At 41.7% G+C, this 20,781-nt stretch overlaps 1 protein-coding gene across 1 annotated transcript in view; it reads right to left on the minus strand.

Annotated features, from left to right (window-relative positions):
- ADAMTS2 (ADAM metallopeptidase with thrombospondin type 1 motif, 2) overlaps positions 1–20,781 on the minus strand; it is a 189,665-nt gene that overhangs the window by 38,763 nt on the left and 130,121 nt on the right. The window contains 2 exon segments of the mRNA XM_009892620.1: positions 6,905–6,988; positions 18,170–18,372. Coding sequence (XP_009890922.1) covers positions 6,905–6,988; positions 18,170–18,372 — 287 coding nt within the window.

Below are 20,781 nucleotides of genomic sequence, written 5' to 3' on the forward strand. Positions count from 1 at the left end.
CCTGTGGAGAGATTGCCTCAGCTGATCAGCAGGAAAACTGCCAATGGAAAGAGAAACTTTCCTTCTCACAGCAAGAAAAGCAAAAAATCTGTGGGCATTTCAGGGAACTGCTGATGGAAACAGATGGAGATGGTGGCCAAGAAGTGGAAAGGCCTCAGCTGGGAGAACATCCCCCAGGAGAGTGAGACACCACAGAGGGTTACGAGGACAGTCTGCCCTAGAGAACCAGCTGAGATCCTTGCTCAGGGAAACTCAACATCTACTAATGCCTTCCATTTTCCTTCTTTTTTGATTCTGCCTTCATTTATTCTCTACTCTCTTTCTTCTCAGATGGACGTAGAAGAAAAAACTAAACAAAAATAGAAGACAACTGAGTTGCACCTACCACTTGTACAAAGGCAAAGTAGGGCAGTAAGAAATGGTTGAAAGTTGTTACTACATAGATCCAGAGGCCTTCAAGCCTTCTTTGTGACCTGTCTTGTCTTTTGGGAAGTTACCGGTGTGATGTTCTGTTCTGTTATGAAGACACTGAAGAACAAGTAATTTATGAAGCTGACTGGAAGGTCCTTCAAAGACTTGTGGAGATCGCTTGGAATGTAAGAAATATGTCAAACTTTTTTGCTTCAACAATTTCAAATACAAAGTTATCTTAGAAGAAAACTGCAAATTTAGTCTACAGTCTACCCAAACTTTTAAAGAAAGTTCAAGTTGCCAATATGTGTGCAAGACACACTGGTATCACACAGAGAACGGCATCTTTCCTTAGCCAACTGTTTTATTTGTCAGCCATTTGGCATAACCGAGTACAATTTTGCAATAGTGTTGACAAGCAGGTACTCAACGATAAGAACACAAGAAATTTTGGCTGGTCAGAAGCTTGCAGAAAAAGACCTTTCCTAACTCATCCATTAGGTGGTGCTCCAAGAGTACCAACAGAGAAGGCTTTGCTGCTCTTCAGTAGCTCCAGAAGGAGCAGAAATATGCTTAGCTTGATAGGCTTCAAACTATGGTAGCAAAAGTTGGACCATAGCAGTGCACACATTCGGAAAACAATTTAACATATGACTTTCCCTTCTTGAATGTGTAAAGTCTCTGCAAAACACACTGTTTACATTGCTTCTACTTGGCACTTCTAGTGTTCATTGTATATTGGATTAGATTTTCTATATTCTTCTCTCATCCTGAACAAGACAAGCAAAAAGTAAATAAATACAATTATTGAGTGTCCATGGTAACCAAACTAACAAAAACAGCTCATTCAGCAAACTGTCATTCTGCATTCAAAGGATTTGTAAAGCTTTCTTATGGCAGCAGTTTGTAAACATTTTTCAGTCTCTAGTTGTGTACAAATGTAAGCAGATCGGGAATACAAAGTATTGTTTATGCTATCAGCCAGCTCTACACTCTTCAAGGTCCCAACAAAAGACACTGCGAAATTATAAGCTATGAGTCTAATATATAAATAAGGCAATTCAACAATTTACCCAGATAAAAAATAAGGGGTACAATATCTCCTCTCATCTTTATCCCAATCCTAAACATAAAAACAGTGGAAAATACGAACAGCAGCCAAAATGCTATACAATATGTGGGTTCCGGCCTTGCAACTCAGCCTGTGCAGAATTGGTTACTGGAGATGGCCAAAGGCTGGGGTCAAGAACACCATCTTCAGACACGTTTGTAAAGCACACTGCAAGATCGGGGCTTGATTCCTGCCGATACTTTCAGGTTTGCTGCATATACCAATGTCAGTGGAAAACTAAGATCCTCAGCTCACATTAGTGACCTTCTAAGCTTGGGGGGATCTCGTTAATGTATATAAACACCTATTGGGATGGAAGACAACTGAGCCAGATTCTTCTCAGTGGCATCCACAGAAAGGACAAGAGGCAGTGGGCACAAACTTAAATATAAGAAATTCCATTTAAATGCAAGAAAAAAAACTGTAAGAGCATTACTGTAGGCTTACTGTAAGAGTGGTCAAACATTGGGAAAGGTTGCCCAGAGATGTTGTGGAGTATCTGTCTTTGGAGATATTAAAAACCCAGCTGGAAAAGGTTCCAAGCAACCTGCTCTAGGTGACCATGTTTGAGCGGGGCCTTTGGACCAGATGATGCCCAGAGGTCCCTTCCAGGCACAGCTATTCTGTGACCCTAATGTACAGCTAACAACTCCCTTGCTTACTGCTCCCAGCCAGAGTCTTCACCTCTTCCCAGGACAGGCAGAGATGAGGACAGCACTCATCCCTTTCCCTCCAACCACGGTCAATAGCAAAATGGTAAGGACGAACATCAGCTTTAAGGGATAAACTTGGCTTGTCCTTCCATCTCAGCTGTGCCACCTCTGCCACCCTCTGGGAAACAGAGAACAACGTGGCTCAGACCAAACCACCGCTTTCCATCCTGGCTGAACTGAGAACATCTTCCCTGCTTGCATCAAGCTTACACATGAAAAGGTCAGATGGCAGAGATAAAGAGAGCACCATTTTATGAAAAGATCGAAGGTAAAATCTTGTCCCAAATGAAGACAGCAGAAGCTCTGCAAACATCTCAGACATACACAATTGAGAAATCCTGCTCAGTTGAACAGCCCTGTCCTATGAGATCGCAGGCATCCACCCCGTACTCCCTTCTTCCTCAACTGCCATCTTAAAGCCATTTGGTTTTTTTCTCTCCCCTAATCTTTTTGAAAGACTCTCTACCTTGGTGGTCAGGTTCTTCATTCAACTTGACCAAGTTAACACATGGCCAGAGTACAACCACTTGTTCTGGGGCCAGCACTGTTTTATAGCTAACATGGGTTTTCTCTCCCTCCTGGTTGCTATCCCAGATGTGTACAGAGCAGACTCAGCATCCCTCAGCCTATCCCACCCAGTTCCAGTCTGAATATGGGTGACTTGAGCCGTGCACATCGCTCCAAAGGAGAGTTCAGGGGTATCCTGCACTGCCACGTTCACATTTCCCAAGAAATAACCCTCATAAATCCTCAGGTGGCTGCATTTATTGAAAACGCTGCAGTTCCTGCAGAAGTATTTTTTACTTTTTTTTTTTTCATTAATAACTGTCTTAATTACACCCACCCCAGCTAATGTGCGTGCTTTTCTCTGCCGCTGTGCAAGGGCAGCTCATCTGCACACAAAGTCACCATTGTCGATGGACAGAGCGTGGGGCTGGAGCCAGGAATTTATGAGGTCTTCTCCCCAGCCTGCCAGTGGCCTTCCGTGTGGCCTTGGAAAATAACACTTAAGGTCTTTGTTTTTTTAGCTGTAAAATGGGAATAATAATCTTTATTCATCCACCTCAAAGAGGCGATGAGAGGATTTTATGCAGTGCTCAGGATTTAAATGTTTCCAAACAAATTTTATAATAACCAGTCAGGGTTTTTAAATCCATTCTCAGCTCATCTCTTGCCACCTCCCCTGTACTTGGTGATAGTGGTTGCTTTGCTTATTCCCCTGAGCTAGCTGGATTACAGAGCCGTTACAACCGAAATAGGTCTAAATGGAATAATTTGCCCAAATGTTGAATTATATTCATCTCAAATGTATCTGCAGTTTCCAAAATTTGGAACAAATCTTCCTACTACTGAAAGCAAAAAGGCAGAAGTGAGCCAGCTCATCTTTTTCCCATTTGAAGCAAAATGCACTGCACGTACCCCATTTACTTATTTGCAGTATCCCATCACATCAAAAAAGCCTGTGACTTTGGGAGTCGATGTCAAGAAAAAGCAGAGAAATGCATGATAGCTTCCGAAGCCACCGCAGATATAGAGCAGCCTTTGCAGGACGCATTTTTCTATCTTATTGATGGAATTGGTAAATAAGTGGGCAGCAGCCAGGCATGGTCAAAGCCTTCACATCAGCCCCTCGGGTATGTCAGATAGTGTTGTTCGTTTGTTTGGAGGGCTAAGAGAAAAGTGGGGACTCAGGAAAGGGCTGGTCACTTCAGCACGCATATCCCAGACACAGCACAGCCCCGCGCTGCCCTCTCCTCCAACTCACCACCCAGCCAGCGATAACTTACGCAAAGTGTCAATTCAGTAAAACCGTGTCAGACCTTTTGAATTTGCCCCTGAAGTAATTGCAACATGGGATCACCAAGGAACGTCTTCCATTTTTTCATCTTACCAGGACAATTAATGCAATTACTGAAATTATTGAAACTTTTGAATGTACAGTTGCCTGTGTTTGAAAATATTAAAAAATAAGCACATTTCAAGGAATGGAGTAGCTTCAAGCAAGAATCACTGAAAAGCTGGTTGCTATGCAACTCGAGTATTGTCCACATTATTCTTATCAACAGATGACATATTGTATAAAATAATATAATCCTCTTTTAAAACACAATACAGTAGAAGGCTGTTCAGAGGTGGGGAATTGGCAATAGCTCAGAGTGCTGTCATAAACCTGACATTGATGGTACATACTTCATCAATTACAGAACCATAATGTAATTATTATGATTATTTAAATGGCACCCTTGATAATATATATAAATTGCCTACAATGAAGCAAATGAAACCGAAGATATCAGCTACATGCTTTCAAAAGAAATGCTTACTCAAACAAGACTTGGATAATATTTTCATATTGTGAAGCCATCCAGGCTGCTTCATTCATGCACTGCCTTAACTTGTACATGCGCTCATCCTTTTGTTATGTACTTTGAATATAGATTCCTAAAAATTGTTAGCATTAGTGTGTTTTAGTGGGATAGTAAAATATTGAAGGCTTTGTTCTAATTTCTCAGAATGGGTTCAGAAAGTAAGAACTATACACCTTCTCTCTGCTTTTCTTCTGCTAAATAATCCCAAACCTCCAAAGAAAAACCTCCTCACCTCCTACTCCCTGGTACTAGTCCCCCGATCAGCAGCTTTAAAAATATGAATATAAAAAATTTTATTTTTATACAGCCAGGGCATGCAGACCCCCACACCATCAGGTGAAGGAGCTCTGAAATGATACCTTGTACATTCATTTTACTTTTTTCAGGAGGCCATAAACTGCCTTTCATGTAAATAAGAATCAGATACAGAAATGCAAGAAGAATTACCTTCACTGTTACTTAGGGCAAGCTTGTGATACTAGAATTATTTCACTTTATGCCCTCCTGAAACCAGCAAGATAACTCAGAAACTAAAACATCATCCACTACAGATTACAGATCTAGAATCCAGAAGCAGACTATCCACAAGCAGATTACATAGTGCTACCTGCAATGGCTATTTTTGTGATGTGGCCAAAGACCCACCAAGAAGTCAAGGTTTCCGTGGTCTGACCCACTCTCCTCTCTAAAGATGACTAATATGAAATCGACAACTTTCAAATTATCAATGGACAACACTTTACTCTTTGTAAGAAAATAAAGATTCTTAAGGTGAAGATACTATTGTCTGCCATTAGAAAACCAGCAGAAGTTATGAGAGTTCAGACTGGTGCAGATCTATAGAGCTAAAGAAGGACACAAATAACAATTATGAAATACTTATGAAATACGGACAGCAAAGAAGTGACTAGCCCATGTGCTAATTCTTCTGGCTTCTACCACTACTGCAATATCAGATATTTATGAGAATTATTAGCCAATCTTCAATCCCTCAAACTGCTGTCATTACAGCAATCACAAACATATTTCATTTATTTTGTAATTTAATGTTAACTATACACACCATGAACTTTTGTCACAAAAATGGCAAAAGTGATCTTTTTTACCTTTTATTTTAGGACACACATCTGATTAAGCTTATCCAAAACATGTAACTACATCATCACCTACATCACTGCAGGAAAGGGGAGATGGATCAGTGTGTTTAATTCTTAGATGGGCACGCTCCAACAGAACAATATATCCCAAATCCAGGTAACTGGCCTCCAGCAGAGCACAAAGTAAAACTCAGACCTCCTTCATTAGCACCAGGGAGGAAAATTCTTAGCTGGTGCCGAGCAGGGTAAACGGGTGAACGTCAGTGGAGCTTCACCACTGAGAGCGTCTTCGCTGGCCCTTCACTGACGGCTTTCAGCAACTTGCATGAACATTCACAGAGTCTCCCGGAACCCAGATTTATTCCATGCACACACAAATGCCAGCAACTTCAATCACAGACAAAGGGACACTAGATTTTAACATTCTGCTTTGAGCAGCTGGGCATGCTCCTGTACTAGCATGAAAATAGCATGTCCTTAACCAAAGCATTTATCAACACACTTGAAACGCCCTGTTCCTGTTCCCATGGAATTTAATGTCGATTTGGGAAAAATAGGACACAGGTACTGAGCAGTTCAATACTTCTGAAAACCATTTAGCATTTCATTCCTCTTTACCCAAGTTTTGCCTGGAGTTGTAGTTTTGTCCTTACATAGGAACAGCGAAGAACACGTGGTATTCTTAATTACAGATTTGATCTGCAGAGCTCTTGCCTTCTGGCCCCTATTCCACAGAATTCGCACTTAACATTAAGCACATGTGTAGTCCCATTAATATTAAGCACAAGTTTAAGTGAGTTCTTGGAATGAGGCTGTAGCCCTCAGCATCTCGCAGAACTGGTCTTGTGTTTATCGTTACTTACAGTTCTACCACATCACCTCATGTTTTCTTTAGGGACCAAAATGTTCACTATGTTTCATGGATTATTCCAACCAAATCTGAAAAGACAGACTGACAGAGCTAAGCAGAAACTTAAAATGACACAGGGAAAACCCAGAAGAAATTGAAATTATTTGAAATGTGAAGTTCAAATGATAAAAAAAATACATAAAAACATAAAAGTTCTTTATATTCATAGAGTGGTAAGGACAATGTATGAATTAAAATACAAAAACGATATATGTCACCAGTAACTACATTGTTCATAAAAGAATGAAGTTCAGAGATATTGATATCCTCCATTTAAATTAACCTTTACTTACCTTGCCGTAGCTCAGCAGGATGATCCTCACCAAGACAACATTAATGTGAGCACCCAGGGACTCATCATGATAAATTTCATTAACCTGCAAAAGAGTTCAGCACTTTAACCACGGTGCTGGCAACAAGTAACTATAAAAGCAGTGATACAGCAGTACCTTTTATGGACTGTCATTAAGCCAAAGATCACTTTGTGATCATATATAAAATGGTGAAAATTCCACTGATGTGAGAGGGAATGCTTTCTTTTCTAAACTCCGTTGCAGCCTCCCAACAGGCCGTAATTCAGGAAATCATTTAAAATCAATGCATCATCAGAGACTTCGTATTAACAGGTATTTAAATGTCAGCCTAAACAGATTTATACGTATCATGGTGCACCTAAACGATGCAGCTGAGCTGATCTAACAGCTACTGCTGCTAAGAAGGAAGATTCCCAGCTCCTCCCTACCTCACCCCAGCTGTGTGTGCCGGCTGGAGCCCAGAAAGCCAAGCAAAATCCTGGATAGCTCTCTGCAGGGTGGGACCATGTAGAAGGAAGGGGACAAGTGAGCAGAGGGAGAGGACCTCTCTCCGGAGAGCCATTTGCTGGGTCGGCTCAGCTGCACCCTGTAACGCTTCCATCTGGGACCCATCACATCACACTCTGACAAGGGGATATACCTCCCTGGAAAAGCATGGTCGGCCACATGGGCTGCCTTTATTGTGTGTCAGAACTAATCAATGTTAAACTTTGCAAGCAGAGCAAAAGCTACAAAATGCCAGCAAATTAAAAACTGTCTTCTTTATTACACTAGAGCTACATAACTGAACGTGCACATGGGGAAATCACCCCAGGAATACTGAAAACTGTAAATATTTAGAGAATGAAATGTGGATGTATAAAGATTACTTAAGAAGCACTGCTACAAGCAAGCTAGGCAAATATTAACTGTTAAAGCAGCTGATTTGGGTATTTGGTGATGAAGACTGCATGAGACTCAGCCAAATGGCAGGGGTTTAGCTTTACAAATTAGATGAGGCAGATGAGATTCCCTGCAAGGCAAGCATCTTTCCTAAAACCTCCTTCCCTCGGTAAAGGTTGTACCAAACTGGACGGCTTTGCTAGCTGCACCCAAATTTAATTTATTCCTACAAAACAGATTCATTACCACACGCTAATAAGTAACTTTCAGAAAACCTTTCATTAGAAACCTAGTAAATAATGTCCTGTTTCTTCAAGCAGCCCCAGTTTTAATGGCCCATCTTTTATCTCTGTAAAAATCATTAAAACTAAATACATCAGTGTAGGTTTTGCTAAGCAATCCCCATTGACATTTTAAAGTGAATTTAAATTCATTTTATCAGTATTTCTGGAAATAAGAGCCTGATTTTATGCCTGGCAAAAGTCCAAGTTTTCAAAAGTCCAGAGCATCATGTGCCGATGGTGCGGAGCCAGCGTGGCTGAACCGTGGCTCCAGGAGCAGACTCGCACCCTGCAGGGCATCTGCCCGGGCACTGGGGGTAAACGCGCTGTGGGATGCTGGGGATCCAGGTTCGTTACTGGTTGATGAGCAGATCCTCGGCTGGAAGATGGTGAGTGAGGAGCCCGTGGCTATGACTGGCTTCAGGGGCCGCTGTTTTCATGGCGATGTAAAGCAGCAGATCTGTTCAGATCTGCTTTGCAAACAATACATCTGGAAATCCGATCCTTTATTTGCATGTCTAAAGAAGACTTTAGAAGACTAACTTTATATTCCTTCATTGAAAAAAATCTTTTACTTCTAGTTTGAGGACCATTACTGGATACAGATTATAAAGAGGTAAGATATAAACACTCATTTTGCTTTACAAAAATTCTTTCACCCAGGAAAAGGACCCTTGCCTGTTGTCAAGGGAGGCAAGGATATCAATTTGCCTCACTCTGTAGCGGGAAGAGAGCACACGCGTCAAGGATATGAGCCTGAAATAAGCTGTAAATTACCTATACATGAAATGAGTACTGAACAAAAGCTCCTGTGTATAGAGGACAGTAAACACAGCATGTAAATAAGTATTTAATTAGTTCATAAAGCATAATCCAAATTGCTGCACACCGCTCTCTCATTAACTTCCAGAATTTAACCTAAGCCTCTTTTAACAATAGTTGAGTAGCAGAACAACTGTATCGCTGTTGCGTGCCAAAATGAAACTTGGCTTGAAAACGTTGATGGAACAGAACTGAAACACTCTTTGCCTGTTCATGCAAATGACATCTAACAAACAAACTGTGAATGAACAGAAAAGCACAAGCACTGTAAAGAACTGCTCGGTTCTCTTGGGATACCGGATTTTCTGCAAGACAGTGGGTCAATTCAAAGCTCTGGGTCTTGGTTTCATTAATAAGGATGAGTCCAACCCCTCTTCACACAGCAGCTGAATTGAACCCTCTGCGCCTTTCTCTAAGCTAAACCGTGGTGTTACTAGTAGTGTCTCACTGCACATAGATAATACACTGAAATAGATGCTGCTCTTCTTTTTTTTTTTCAGCACGGCCTAAATTGCACCTATTTGTTTCAGGGAGTTATTAAAGAAATGAGATCGAAGCGACTGAATGTTGTCCTCTCAAATGTTCATGAAAAGTGCACACAGCAAAAGGGCCTCCACAATCCCTTAGCACAGATTCTCCAGATTTCCACCTGCTATTTCAACAGGAAAGCAGAGCTGAGCTAATGCAGTTTGTTGTATAGGGCACAAAATGACCGACCAACCTGCGGAATCAGAAAGCTCCAGGCTCTCATCCAACACAACTGCTGAATTAGGTGCCGAAAAGTTTGTTTCAAAGCACAGACAATCAGATAAGGGATATGTATGTTCAGATGTTTATGTAATAAATACACACAGGTGTGAGAATGATTACTTAGTACTTTTACAGCACTGCATCTCTGTATACTTCAGTAGGACATCCTGGTTCATATCAACACAGGAAAAAATTATAGTGGATCTCCTGTTTGTTCCTAGTTCAGTAGGTCTAAAATTACGTCACTGCACAGGAAAAGAGAGTGCACAAAGACCGTCCCAAAATCACCCGTCCTGAACTGTGCAGGTTCACAAACAGTGAAGATTCTGCATTAAATCTTGTTAGATGTCCCACAGTGATTCTGCATTTAGGGAGGGTGAAGAAGAAGGCTGGGTAAATCTCAAGGAATTCAAAGCATGGTGAAATACTGTAAAGAGACTTTCATCAAGCTATTGTAGTTCACAAACTATTTTGGGATAACTTTGGTTTATTTTTCTGGGATATTTCAATCAAAGCAAAACATGCATTTCTATTTAAAGTTTCTGTTTAGAAATCAGGCTGGCACAGATTGGTGCTACATAAGAAAAACAAAGACTTTCATTCTTTCTTCTGTCCCTCTTTCCTTATTTTATAATTTTTCTGCCCTGAGAGAGTTTGAAGTCAGCACAGGAAGCACGTAGAATACATCAAAAAACTCCAATTAAAGACAAGCTAAGCATCTGTGAGATGCATCATGCTTTGTAAAAGAAGCATTGCAAAGTTTTTATTATTGAGCAAAGCGGGGGCCAATCCTAAAAGGGAATTTTGAAAACTGCTGTAACACAAATAGTGACAAACAGCCTGCAGTTTTGCTGGTCTTTGGTGCAGAGTGGCTTACCTGCTGATGTAGCTGGTAGGATTTATAGGTAGAGTCAGGTGGTTCCCTGAATCTCTAATTAAACCAATGCGCAATAGGAGAAGGAATAATCTGCATATTTTGGCAAGTCATTGGCAAACTCATTCATGCAGTTTGAAGGAGTTCCCAGCTTGTACAGTTTGTTAGTATCTGCAATGCAAAAGACAGCCCACTTCATTGAGTTGGTCCTGAGGTGCACCCTCTGCGGCTCCACGCATTGCGCCGCACGGTTGGGTAAGCACCGCTTCCTCCGGCTCCCTGAGCACACATCCCTGACAGACATCTAATAGTTTCAACCTCTGGCTACCATCAACCTCAAATGGATCTGACCCAGCTACAGCAGCCATCAGAGGGCACATCTAACCATTTGGAGAGGGCACAATACAAGCTGCAGTTTACGCATCTGGCTTTTCAGCCACCACAAATTGCTGATCCATCCAACACAATTAGACTGCTCTTTGATCACCCAACGTCCTTATGTAACTACCGTTGCAGAAACTACCGATGGCTACGTGCTCTCAGGCAGAGCGGGGACCATTTGCGGCTCTCTGCCAGAGCGATAGAGGAGGAGCTGGAGAGCATCAGCGCCTTCCCCGTGGGATGGCAGAGCTCCTGGCAAGCCATTGTTTGAGCCCAGCCCGAGATGCAGCTCATTCATCAGATCATAATTATCTGCAGCAAAGCCTCGGTGCCTGGTGGGCATCCAGTGATTGTCTATTTCTGTAAGAAACAGCTGTTTTGAATTACAGAATAGGAACCAGAAATGTCATGGTGGATACTGAGCACAAACTTTTGTAATCTGACCCTCCCAAAAGCATTCCCCTCTTACTTTATTTTTCTGTGTTCCCACTTCAAACACCACTATCCTCTTCCATTTTCATCACCTCCTTTATGCTTTTGAAGATCCCAAACTAACATTTCTAACATTCCCAAAGCTTCATCTTAATCCCATAGGAATAACACTACATCAACTCCTCGGGTGGATAAACTATGGTCACACAGAAAGTCATCAGGCAAAATCCAGGGCTCCCAGTCTCCCTTTCTAGTCCTTACAAGGCATTTCCTCATTTCCTCAGAGAGGAACTCTTTTTTTCTGAAATCTTTGTTGAGCATCACGAGGAAAAAAGAATAATGAAAGCACACAACACACATGAAACTTAAAGGTCAAACTGTGATCTCAGATTTGGAAAACATCTATCATTCTGCTCAAAACCACAGGCACCAGGCAGTTTTAGCAGAGCTTGGCAATGTACGTTATGAAATGGAGATAAGAATCTGGCATTCTGTATGCAAATACAAGTCCGAGTCCTGATTTACCTTCCCTGGTGTGAGAGTCAGTAGATGTTACCAAGTCCAAGTTAGCTGCTTCTGATCAAAATGAAAAACATTCCCCAGAGCAGATGTGTTGGCAAGGCACTAGGTAGCTTCGTGTTACGGGTCTCTATCTCATCTTCGACTGTAACATTGGCTTTAGAAAGGTCATAGACTTTGTTTTCTGACTTCATGACTAATTTATTTTCCTTAGTTCCTCCCTCAGGCTCTTGGAACTCCTCATTCTTGCCCACAAACCACTGCTCTGAGAAGTTTCTCTAAACACTATAAATTACCTTTGCACCAAAAGCCTTAGTATTTGTTTGAATTACTGTCTCAAGATCACTTTAATAAAATCAACCATAGTATCATAAAATAATTAAGCAGATTCATTTATTATGTTAATACAAGAGACAAGGGTGTGGCGTCAATGCAATAAATACGGTGACCTCTTCAAATCTATGTGGTTTGGTTAAGGAAAGCATCCAACATTTGAAAGCTGATATTAATTATCCATACTCCATCACACAAACCACACTGTCACAACTCAAAAGTCCCTGACTGCAACCTTTACGGCTAAAGTTCATGTTGGTATTTGGAGCAAAGGAAAAATCTGTCTTTTAACAGTAATTACCCTCTACCTCAAAGATGGTACCAAAACCTGTGTGATACTCTGTGCTGTGTCCAACAGGGCAGCAAGGCACATTCCAGTTAGTAATAATGATAATGCTCACCTAATTGACACTGGAAATAATACCCCTTTGAAAACGAATAAAACCTGTAAGAGTTCAGAGAGGGTATTTCCTGTGGGATCTCCTGAATACCCAATCACAAACACAACATCCACTGTAGTGTGGCAATCAAGATAATGAACAAAAATAATCTCCTGAGGCCTCCTCAGAAACTGTTCTTCTCACTAGTCACACCTACTGGTTTATAATGAACAGTCTAAACGTGGAGTTAATTCACATATATATATTTAAATTTTCAAACAAGCTGTAATTCAAATATTGACAGCTGAAGGTCCTCAGATGAATAGAGCCAGACTTACATTTATTATTTGTGGAACTTCTTAGAGTTAGTTCAGATCTGAAGTGTACATATTGAAATAAACTGATTTGAAATAATGAGTATTGGTGCTTATGAATTATTTAATTTTTAAAAAATCCAGTCAACTCTATATTACTGAAATATCCTTCCCGTCTACAAAAATGCTTTCTAGTTTAAAAAGCACGACTCTGAATAGAGGGTGCACCATTATTTCAAAGTATTCAATCATCACTTTCTTTTTAACAGCTTGTACGAGACATGCTTTCAGGTTTTCATCCAACTGCCAGTTAGAAACCAATGGCATTTCTGCCCTTTCCTCTCATTAGGGACTCGCTGTTCTGTACCTGCAAATCTTCATCCCTCATCAGCCAGCGATACGAAAGCAGAAATCTCATCTATAATAGTAGTATCATGTACATCCTATTAAAGAGGACGGATAACATATTCAAAAGTGCCTCAGGGCCACAATTTCAAAGACATGTGTAGTGCTGAAAGATGCAGGTGAAAGACTCCGGGGACTTTCCAAAGCTCCCAGCTGCATAACTCCCATTGATTTCAGTTATTCAAATGAAAAGTTGTTTAATGTATTTGTTCTGGAGCTGAAGTTTCACTTAAAGTCTGGGAGAGACATAATCCCATGGGCTCATTTTTAAAACTGATTCTCACTGATTTCAAAGGCAGGTAAATGACTAAATACTCAGATAAATCTAGCCCAGAGTGAGGTACAAATCCTATTGAGGGTCTATCTCCCTTTGAAATAATGGCAGTTAGGCATCTATCTACTTTGAGGAGATGGATTTTAGCAGCGCAAACATTTTGGCCATATATCCATTACACAGATGTAACAGAGGCTAACCCCTAAATACTGCAATATCATATCTTTTACTGTAAAGGAATGGAAAGGAAATTAAAGACTTTTGCCCCTGAAGATTGTCCAAAAATCAAAAAATGTGCATACTTTGTAGGCAAATTCTTCCAAAAAATAAACAAGGATGGCAATTGCCAGCAGTAGAAAATGAAGTAGTTGAGGAATTGAGGAATACTGTGGAGGAAGAAAGACAAAGGATACAAGAAAAAGCTAAACCAGGGGCGTCACTGGGAAAAAAACCCATGATTTGAAGAGGGGCATGAAAGTTGATGACTTAAAGTCAAGACAGATGGAGCCCATACATTCAAAACCATTTGCAACTGAGCTTATGTCACGAGACTTCGCTATTTGGAATGGCCGAAATATTGTAAGATCAGGTATTCTACATCTGCCTGTTTAGGAAGTCTGTTTTGAAGATATCCATCCTGGATGTGACCCTAAACACTGGATTGCAGAGGCTGAAATATTCACTCTAATCAACACTGCAGGCCCAGACAGGTCAATGTACTGGTGAGTCCCAGGTTTGCTGCTCTCCCACAGCAGGCAGCAAGTGTCCTGCTTAATCTTGAATACTTTAAAAAAGGTTATGAAACGATCCGAGAATTTTAGCCCCAGGGCTGGCTACCACCAACACCCACTTTAACTCACTAACGCCCATTCAGCGCCCTGCTCCTCCTCCCAAAGCATCCTGTGCTGAAATCCTTTTGTTTCCCGAAGGAACAAGATAATTCTCCGATGCCGCTCCTAGCCTTGCGCTTTTCTAATATTTCCCAAACACTTGCACGTGCAAATAAAATCCCTGGGATTTTTAGCCGCCTTCTTGCTGGAATTAAATTACCTTCCACGTTCTTGAGTAAACTACAGAGCTGCAAGATACGGCCCAAATCTCTCTCCTCTGCTGCAATGCTGCTGCATGCTATAAATACAAAGTTAATTTGTGCAATGTGTGGGCTCACGCTTGGAAATGCAGAGGACTGTGCAAGTTAATATCCTTCCCAGGAAAAAACACAGCATGACGTACGAAAGAAAATGGTGCAAGCGAGAGGCAGCCCAGGGTCTCTAAAGCGAAAACAATGGCATTTTTTCCAAAGATGGACTGAATGTCTCGATGGTGCCTCGCAGAGAAAAGAGGAGATGTCAAGAGAAAGCAGGGGTTTTGTATGAGGAAATAACTGGAGGATGAAAAGGGGGTGGCAAGAGGCCGAGCTCACTGCGGTGAAACGGCTGGCGTACGGTCAGGAGATACGTGGCTGCAGCCCAAAGTGTTAAAAATCCTCTGGCGTCTATCACCATTCGTATGGGACTGACTTCATTTCCAAACTTTGAGATAAATACTAGCACAGCTATTCAAGATAGCCAGGACACCCGGCCCCTGTTTTCTCTCACTTTATGGCTTTTAGGTGTGGACTGTAACACATCACATAAGCAGCACAAAACACAATTTCTGAGTAAGTCATCGCACCGGGCTTTAAAAAAATATATTGTTTTGATTGGGTTGGTGGTAGGGTTCCACCCAAGATCCCTGGGAAAAATTAATTAAGGACAACTGCTCATGCCATCACACACAGTGAAATCAAGCAAAGTGGGGAGAAGCAGCCATGCTGGGAGTTGCTTCTGGGAAAGTGATTTCATTCCTCCGGGAGCTTGGGCATAAAGGAGGAGTCACGTGGGATTTATTTCATTTTTGGAACAACAGAAATTCAATTATTTGATCACCCCCTTATGTCCAGTAAATACTCCCAGTATTATTTTATTTACTTACTATGCATTCTTTGATTTTATGCTTACTACCTGTGTTACTGTACGAAGGTAATTGATTTTATGCTTACTGCCTTGTTAGTGTACAAAGCTAATTGATTATATCCATAAAACCAGCACGGTACACACAATCTGATGGTTATGGTAGGATCTTCCACCAGATTTAAAAAGACAGCTGGATTTTTTTGTAGCTGTCTCTTCTTTTCCAGCTGCCCTTGGACCTACACATCTCATTAGAAACACAGTCTTGATGTGATCCCTAACAGCTTTTTATATTGGGCCCATTTTCTACAAAAAAAACCCAACCAAACTACTCAAGGAGGTAGAAGAGAGGACAATGGGGCAATGGCTGTGTGAATTTCAGCAAAGGAGACCAAAGCAATGATCTACACAAAAATTCACGTTGCATCCATCTAGCAATGAGGGCAAGAGCTGGAGGACCCGCCAGCTGCAGTTACGCTGCCAAGGAGAAGGAGAAGTTCTGCGTTGTGATGTCCCTCAACACATTACAGGTCCCCAGCATGGTCTGCTATCTGCAGTAGCAAACCCCTCTTGCCTCTCTATACTGGAGCAACGCTTGGACAGCTGGAAACAGAACTGGTTACCAGCACCCACCCCTCTCCTAAAATACACTCTAACAACCAACCGAGTTTTGAAGAAGGAAAGAACAGGACAACACTGATGACTGCCAAAGACTACCCAGAGCCTCCTCGAGAGGCCTTGTGGATTTCAAACAGCTCCTCACATCTTGGACCCAATGCAAGGGACACATCCTCAGGCCCCAAAAGACGTGTTTCCACTTCAGATCTCCCAACAGAACAGCTACAGCCTATGCCAAGAGCTGCTACAGCCCTGCGGGTACGGTTACACAGCCTGCACTTTCTAAACCACTTGCAGAGACAGCATGCTTAAGAGTTGTTATTTCTTACAATTTGTGTGTTGGATGGTTTACTAAAATTAGGAAAAAGTATATTCCAGAGCTGGAACATTTATGGCTTCTTTACCATTACCGTATATTTTAATTCTTAAAAATAGATTTAAGTGACATGATAAGTAAAGAGTCCTGTTTAATCTATTTCAGCCTGTTTGCCGCATTCCTGGTTTGGCCTGTTTGGCTTTTTAATTTAGAGATGTATAAAACCATCTGGTTCACTGTAGACTTTGTTTTAAGCCTCAGAGGAAACAAACCACACAAATAAATGAAATTCACTATGTCATTTTTGTTAGAATGTATGTATTTACAGCCATCAGAGCAGACACTAAGTATCCTATAACTCTAATGTTAGTGCAGATTTTTAACTATTTACAATACTGTTATAAAAAGTCAGTGCAACTGAATTTATATCACACCAGGGATTTTCTTAAATTGCATTCCACCTCTCATTTAAAGTGAAAAACAGTGAAATTCTACACATTGTTAAAATAATGTAATAAAGAAAGAAAAAGCCAAGCTTCTTAATTAAAAAAATATATCTTGGAAAAAATACATCCCAGGCAAATGTACCTAATAGCCTGGATTTCTGTCCATATATCTGCCTTTACGGTTTGTAATGCCAAGAAGTCAGCTACAGACACTCATCCTCTTGACATGACTGTAAACTTCAGCAGTCATAGTCTATTTGTCAAAAACAGAGCAGATTCTTTACTCAACAGTATTTCACTTAGAACATACAGTCACTGAACCTAAAGTTTTTACAGAAGTGTGTTTTATTGAGAAAAGCCTCTTGTTCCAGGTGAGAATGAGAAGGAAGTCATACCCAAGTGAGTTGCCTATGGAGGGGGCTCCACTCACTTCCAATTTTTTTTGCCAGAAAAATAAAACGTATTTTAATTTTGATCTAGAACAGAGATGATTTTTCAAAACTTGATTCTTTTCCCACAAAACAGAGTCCTTGCTTACTGACTGGAGTACTAGAGGGCTGCTGTGTCTGCTGCATTGATATTTAGAAAGAAAAAATGGTTCACACAAATATAATATTCTCTAGCGTCTCCTTTCATCACTACTACACTATAGAGTGTCTTACACAGACAATGTTTCTGAAGATTAAATATTTAACTAAGGAAACCTAGAGATGTCAGTCATGGAGTAAATACTAAATCAATTTAAGAAAGTTTAGTGATATACTGCATAACATTTTACTGCAGGGCGAACAAGGAGTGGGTAGGTGGCCTGGGGCCTAAGGTGGTTGTTGAAGAATCAAAGCATTTAACTGAGTAGTTTTAAAAATGTATAAGCCAATCGAAGTTTCTAATAGAACCTTATTTGAAGATAGTTCTCCAAACCATGTTTTTCAGCAGGGAGCTTAGGTTAAGGGAATATACATCTAAAACGTAATGACTTCCAGGAACCTGAGCCCCTGACCCTGTGTCCCCATCCACCAAAGCACATAAGCAAGACTTTGAACATAATAAGAGTCCCACAGTTGGCTTCTTCCTTGGCCCCCCTTTGCTTTCTTTTCCTTCTCCTCTTTTGGCTTTTCTGAAAGTGGCCTGGATTTTCCTCCTGGAATTATTTTATCTCCTGCCACGAGAAAAATCTCTTATGTCTTATCCAAATGGCTAAACCAACCTACATTCACCCTCCTTTCAGCGCCTTCCCACAGTGCAGTTAGTGGGGTTGTACTCACAATATTCATCAGGGTCAGCAGGTACTTCTGAACATGTTCTTTCCCATGGAATTGAACAACTGAGTCATCAACCCCCAGAAGGACTTCAATGTTGTAATCATCATCCGTCGCATGCCTTCGATAGCGCTGCCTCGATCTATGCACCCGGTCTTCAATAAAGCTCAACGCGCTGTCGAGACTATCCAAATTAGTGAGGTTAGCCGCTGAAATCAAACACAAAAACGAGTTATCAACCAAGAGAGGTTCAGGCTCGGGTCTCAGCTAAGCTAGTATAAATTTGAAATAGCAGTGTTCGTTATGTTCCATGTGTTATATAACAGCATCAGTTTCACTTACAGTCAATTAAAAATGACCTAAATGAAAGAGAAATCTGACCCAAAAGATTTTCACTTTGCAAAGTAAAGGCAATACTTTCTACAAAGTAATATTGTGTAATAAATACAAGGCCAACAGGATAGCAAGTCATACCAATGTCTTGATGAGAAGAATGGAGCTGTTTGCATGAAAATACTTGTTGCTTAAAAGTACTTATAACAAAAATGCACCGTTCAGGGGTCTTGTGCTATCAAGGATATCCTCCATTTCAGAACCACAATTAAAGACAGACATCACACTTTAAAATCCAATCTTACTGCCCACAGAATCCTATTTCAAAGCAAGTGCAGTTGCCGATATAGCCTTTTTCTATCCAGGCTGGTAGTGACAAACCAGTCCCTCCTGCTTCAACACATTAGCTCCTTTCCTCAGTACACACATGTAATTCAACAGTCGCGACATGGATTCTCCTTATCATTACAACTCAGGCGTGCATTTTAAATATGAAATTAACTAATTTACAGCTACATTCACAATTTTTTTAACAGCTTTTCATCCTTCATTCCCAATTTATCATGTCACTTTGCATTGTTGATGTCAAAGACCAATCCATCAGGCGCAATAGTAGCCAACTTTCTTACTAATGATTTCTAATAGCCCCTGTGATACGAAAAGCACATTCTCTGGCCGGACGAGATACAGTTAATGCAGCACCCGTGTACTAAAAATTAACATAAAAATATGGAATCTTGACATTTCACCCTATAGAATAACAATGATTAGCATTAATATCATTATTATCATTTGCATTACAAGAGCCCTGGAAGCCCCAGCGAGAACCTCTCGATTTCAGAGAATGTCAGGAAAAGACTTGTGCAGAGAGGCGAAGAAAGGCAGCGAGAGCGCTGTGGATTGATTAAAGGCTCCCAGTGGTTAGTGCAGAGAAACATAAAGAGAGGAAGCTAAAGCCATCACCTTCAAAGCAGAAATAAGAAACAACTCTTGGAAATGTCACAAAAGTGGATTCTCCATCTTCATTTATTGAAGTTTTCACATCAAAACTGGCTGCTTGGGAAAGGATGAATGAGTCACCAGATCACTGGGCTCATTACAAGAATGTCTCTGCTCTTGCCTTTAGACCGCTGCCTCGGGCTGCTGTTTCAGCAGGTCCTGGGCAATGTGGAGACTGAGCAGAGCCCCCCTGCAGGTGACAACAACATATCGACCTGTACAGCCTCCAGCTGCCAGGAGGGACACACACCTGGCCTCCCTGGCCCCCACCGCCACGTTGCTTACTGCCCCGTGCTTCAGGCTGCGTCTTGCGTGTGCAATGCCCGAGCTGGCAAGATGCTTGTCTCTGTGCCTCCTAGAAGAGATCTCCAGTCAAAGGACAGTCCCCGAAAGACACATTTGCCTGGGCAGCTTTTTACCATATCTCCACCATGCTCCAAGGACATGCTTGTCACAAGACCCACAGCTGCAGGCCACCGCAGGCAGAGCAGATGGACAGAAGGCCCCACATGGTGGTCCTACATCTCCATGGAGCCACAATGTCCTTCTCCTGGGAGGGCAGCATGTAATGCAGCTAATAAGTACAACCACCATGCCCTTATTGCCAGCCTCAAGGCTCCCAGCAGCTTCTGCTCCTGGGGACACAGGTTTTTAAAATTAGTCTGGTCAGAATCCATGATTCAGCATGAAAATTCACTCTTCACGCAGAGCCCAGCTGTCACTCCCAGGTTTACCGTGGAGGGTCTGGCCTTGCAGCAATGGTGACAGCTCTGTATCAGGGCACAAAACCTGCCAGGCAGCCAGCTCCAGCCCTACCCCATGGTTTGCTCCACTGGGAAAACTTCAGTGTTAAGCCTTGCTAATGCCCAGTATTAACTACCTGTCCTGAGACCGCTATGACAGTGGTCTCAGGAGATTCGTTGTGGGATCGTGGGGCAACCACACATTCACGATCCATAAGGCAAATCACGGTTACTGTAAAATTTGAACATAAATCTTCAAACCTCTCTAGAAAAGTAAGACCAGGCTGGCAGGAGCTGCAGGTTGTGTCCTCTCTCTGCTGCTCACAAAAAATTACAGTAATCAGCAGCAAGGCCAAAGCTATCAGACCTGCTATAGCAGAGCAGCGGTGCTGGGCAGGCGGGGAGAGCCCGAGCCCCGCACTGCGGCCACAGACGGGCAGCTCTGCTGGCTGGGGGTGCTGTTGTTGAGGCGGATGGTCGGCTGTCAAGGTGTCTAGAGCTTTTGTGCTTTCGTTTCTTTCCCTTATGTGTCAAAGTCAAACT

The sequence above is a fragment of the Charadrius vociferus genome, unplaced genomic scaffold (assembly GCF_000708025.1).
Source record: "Charadrius vociferus isolate BGI_N301 unplaced genomic scaffold, ASM70802v2 scaffold529, whole genome shotgun sequence".
Classification (NCBI taxonomy): domain Eukaryota; kingdom Metazoa; phylum Chordata; class Aves; order Charadriiformes; family Charadriidae; genus Charadrius; species Charadrius vociferus.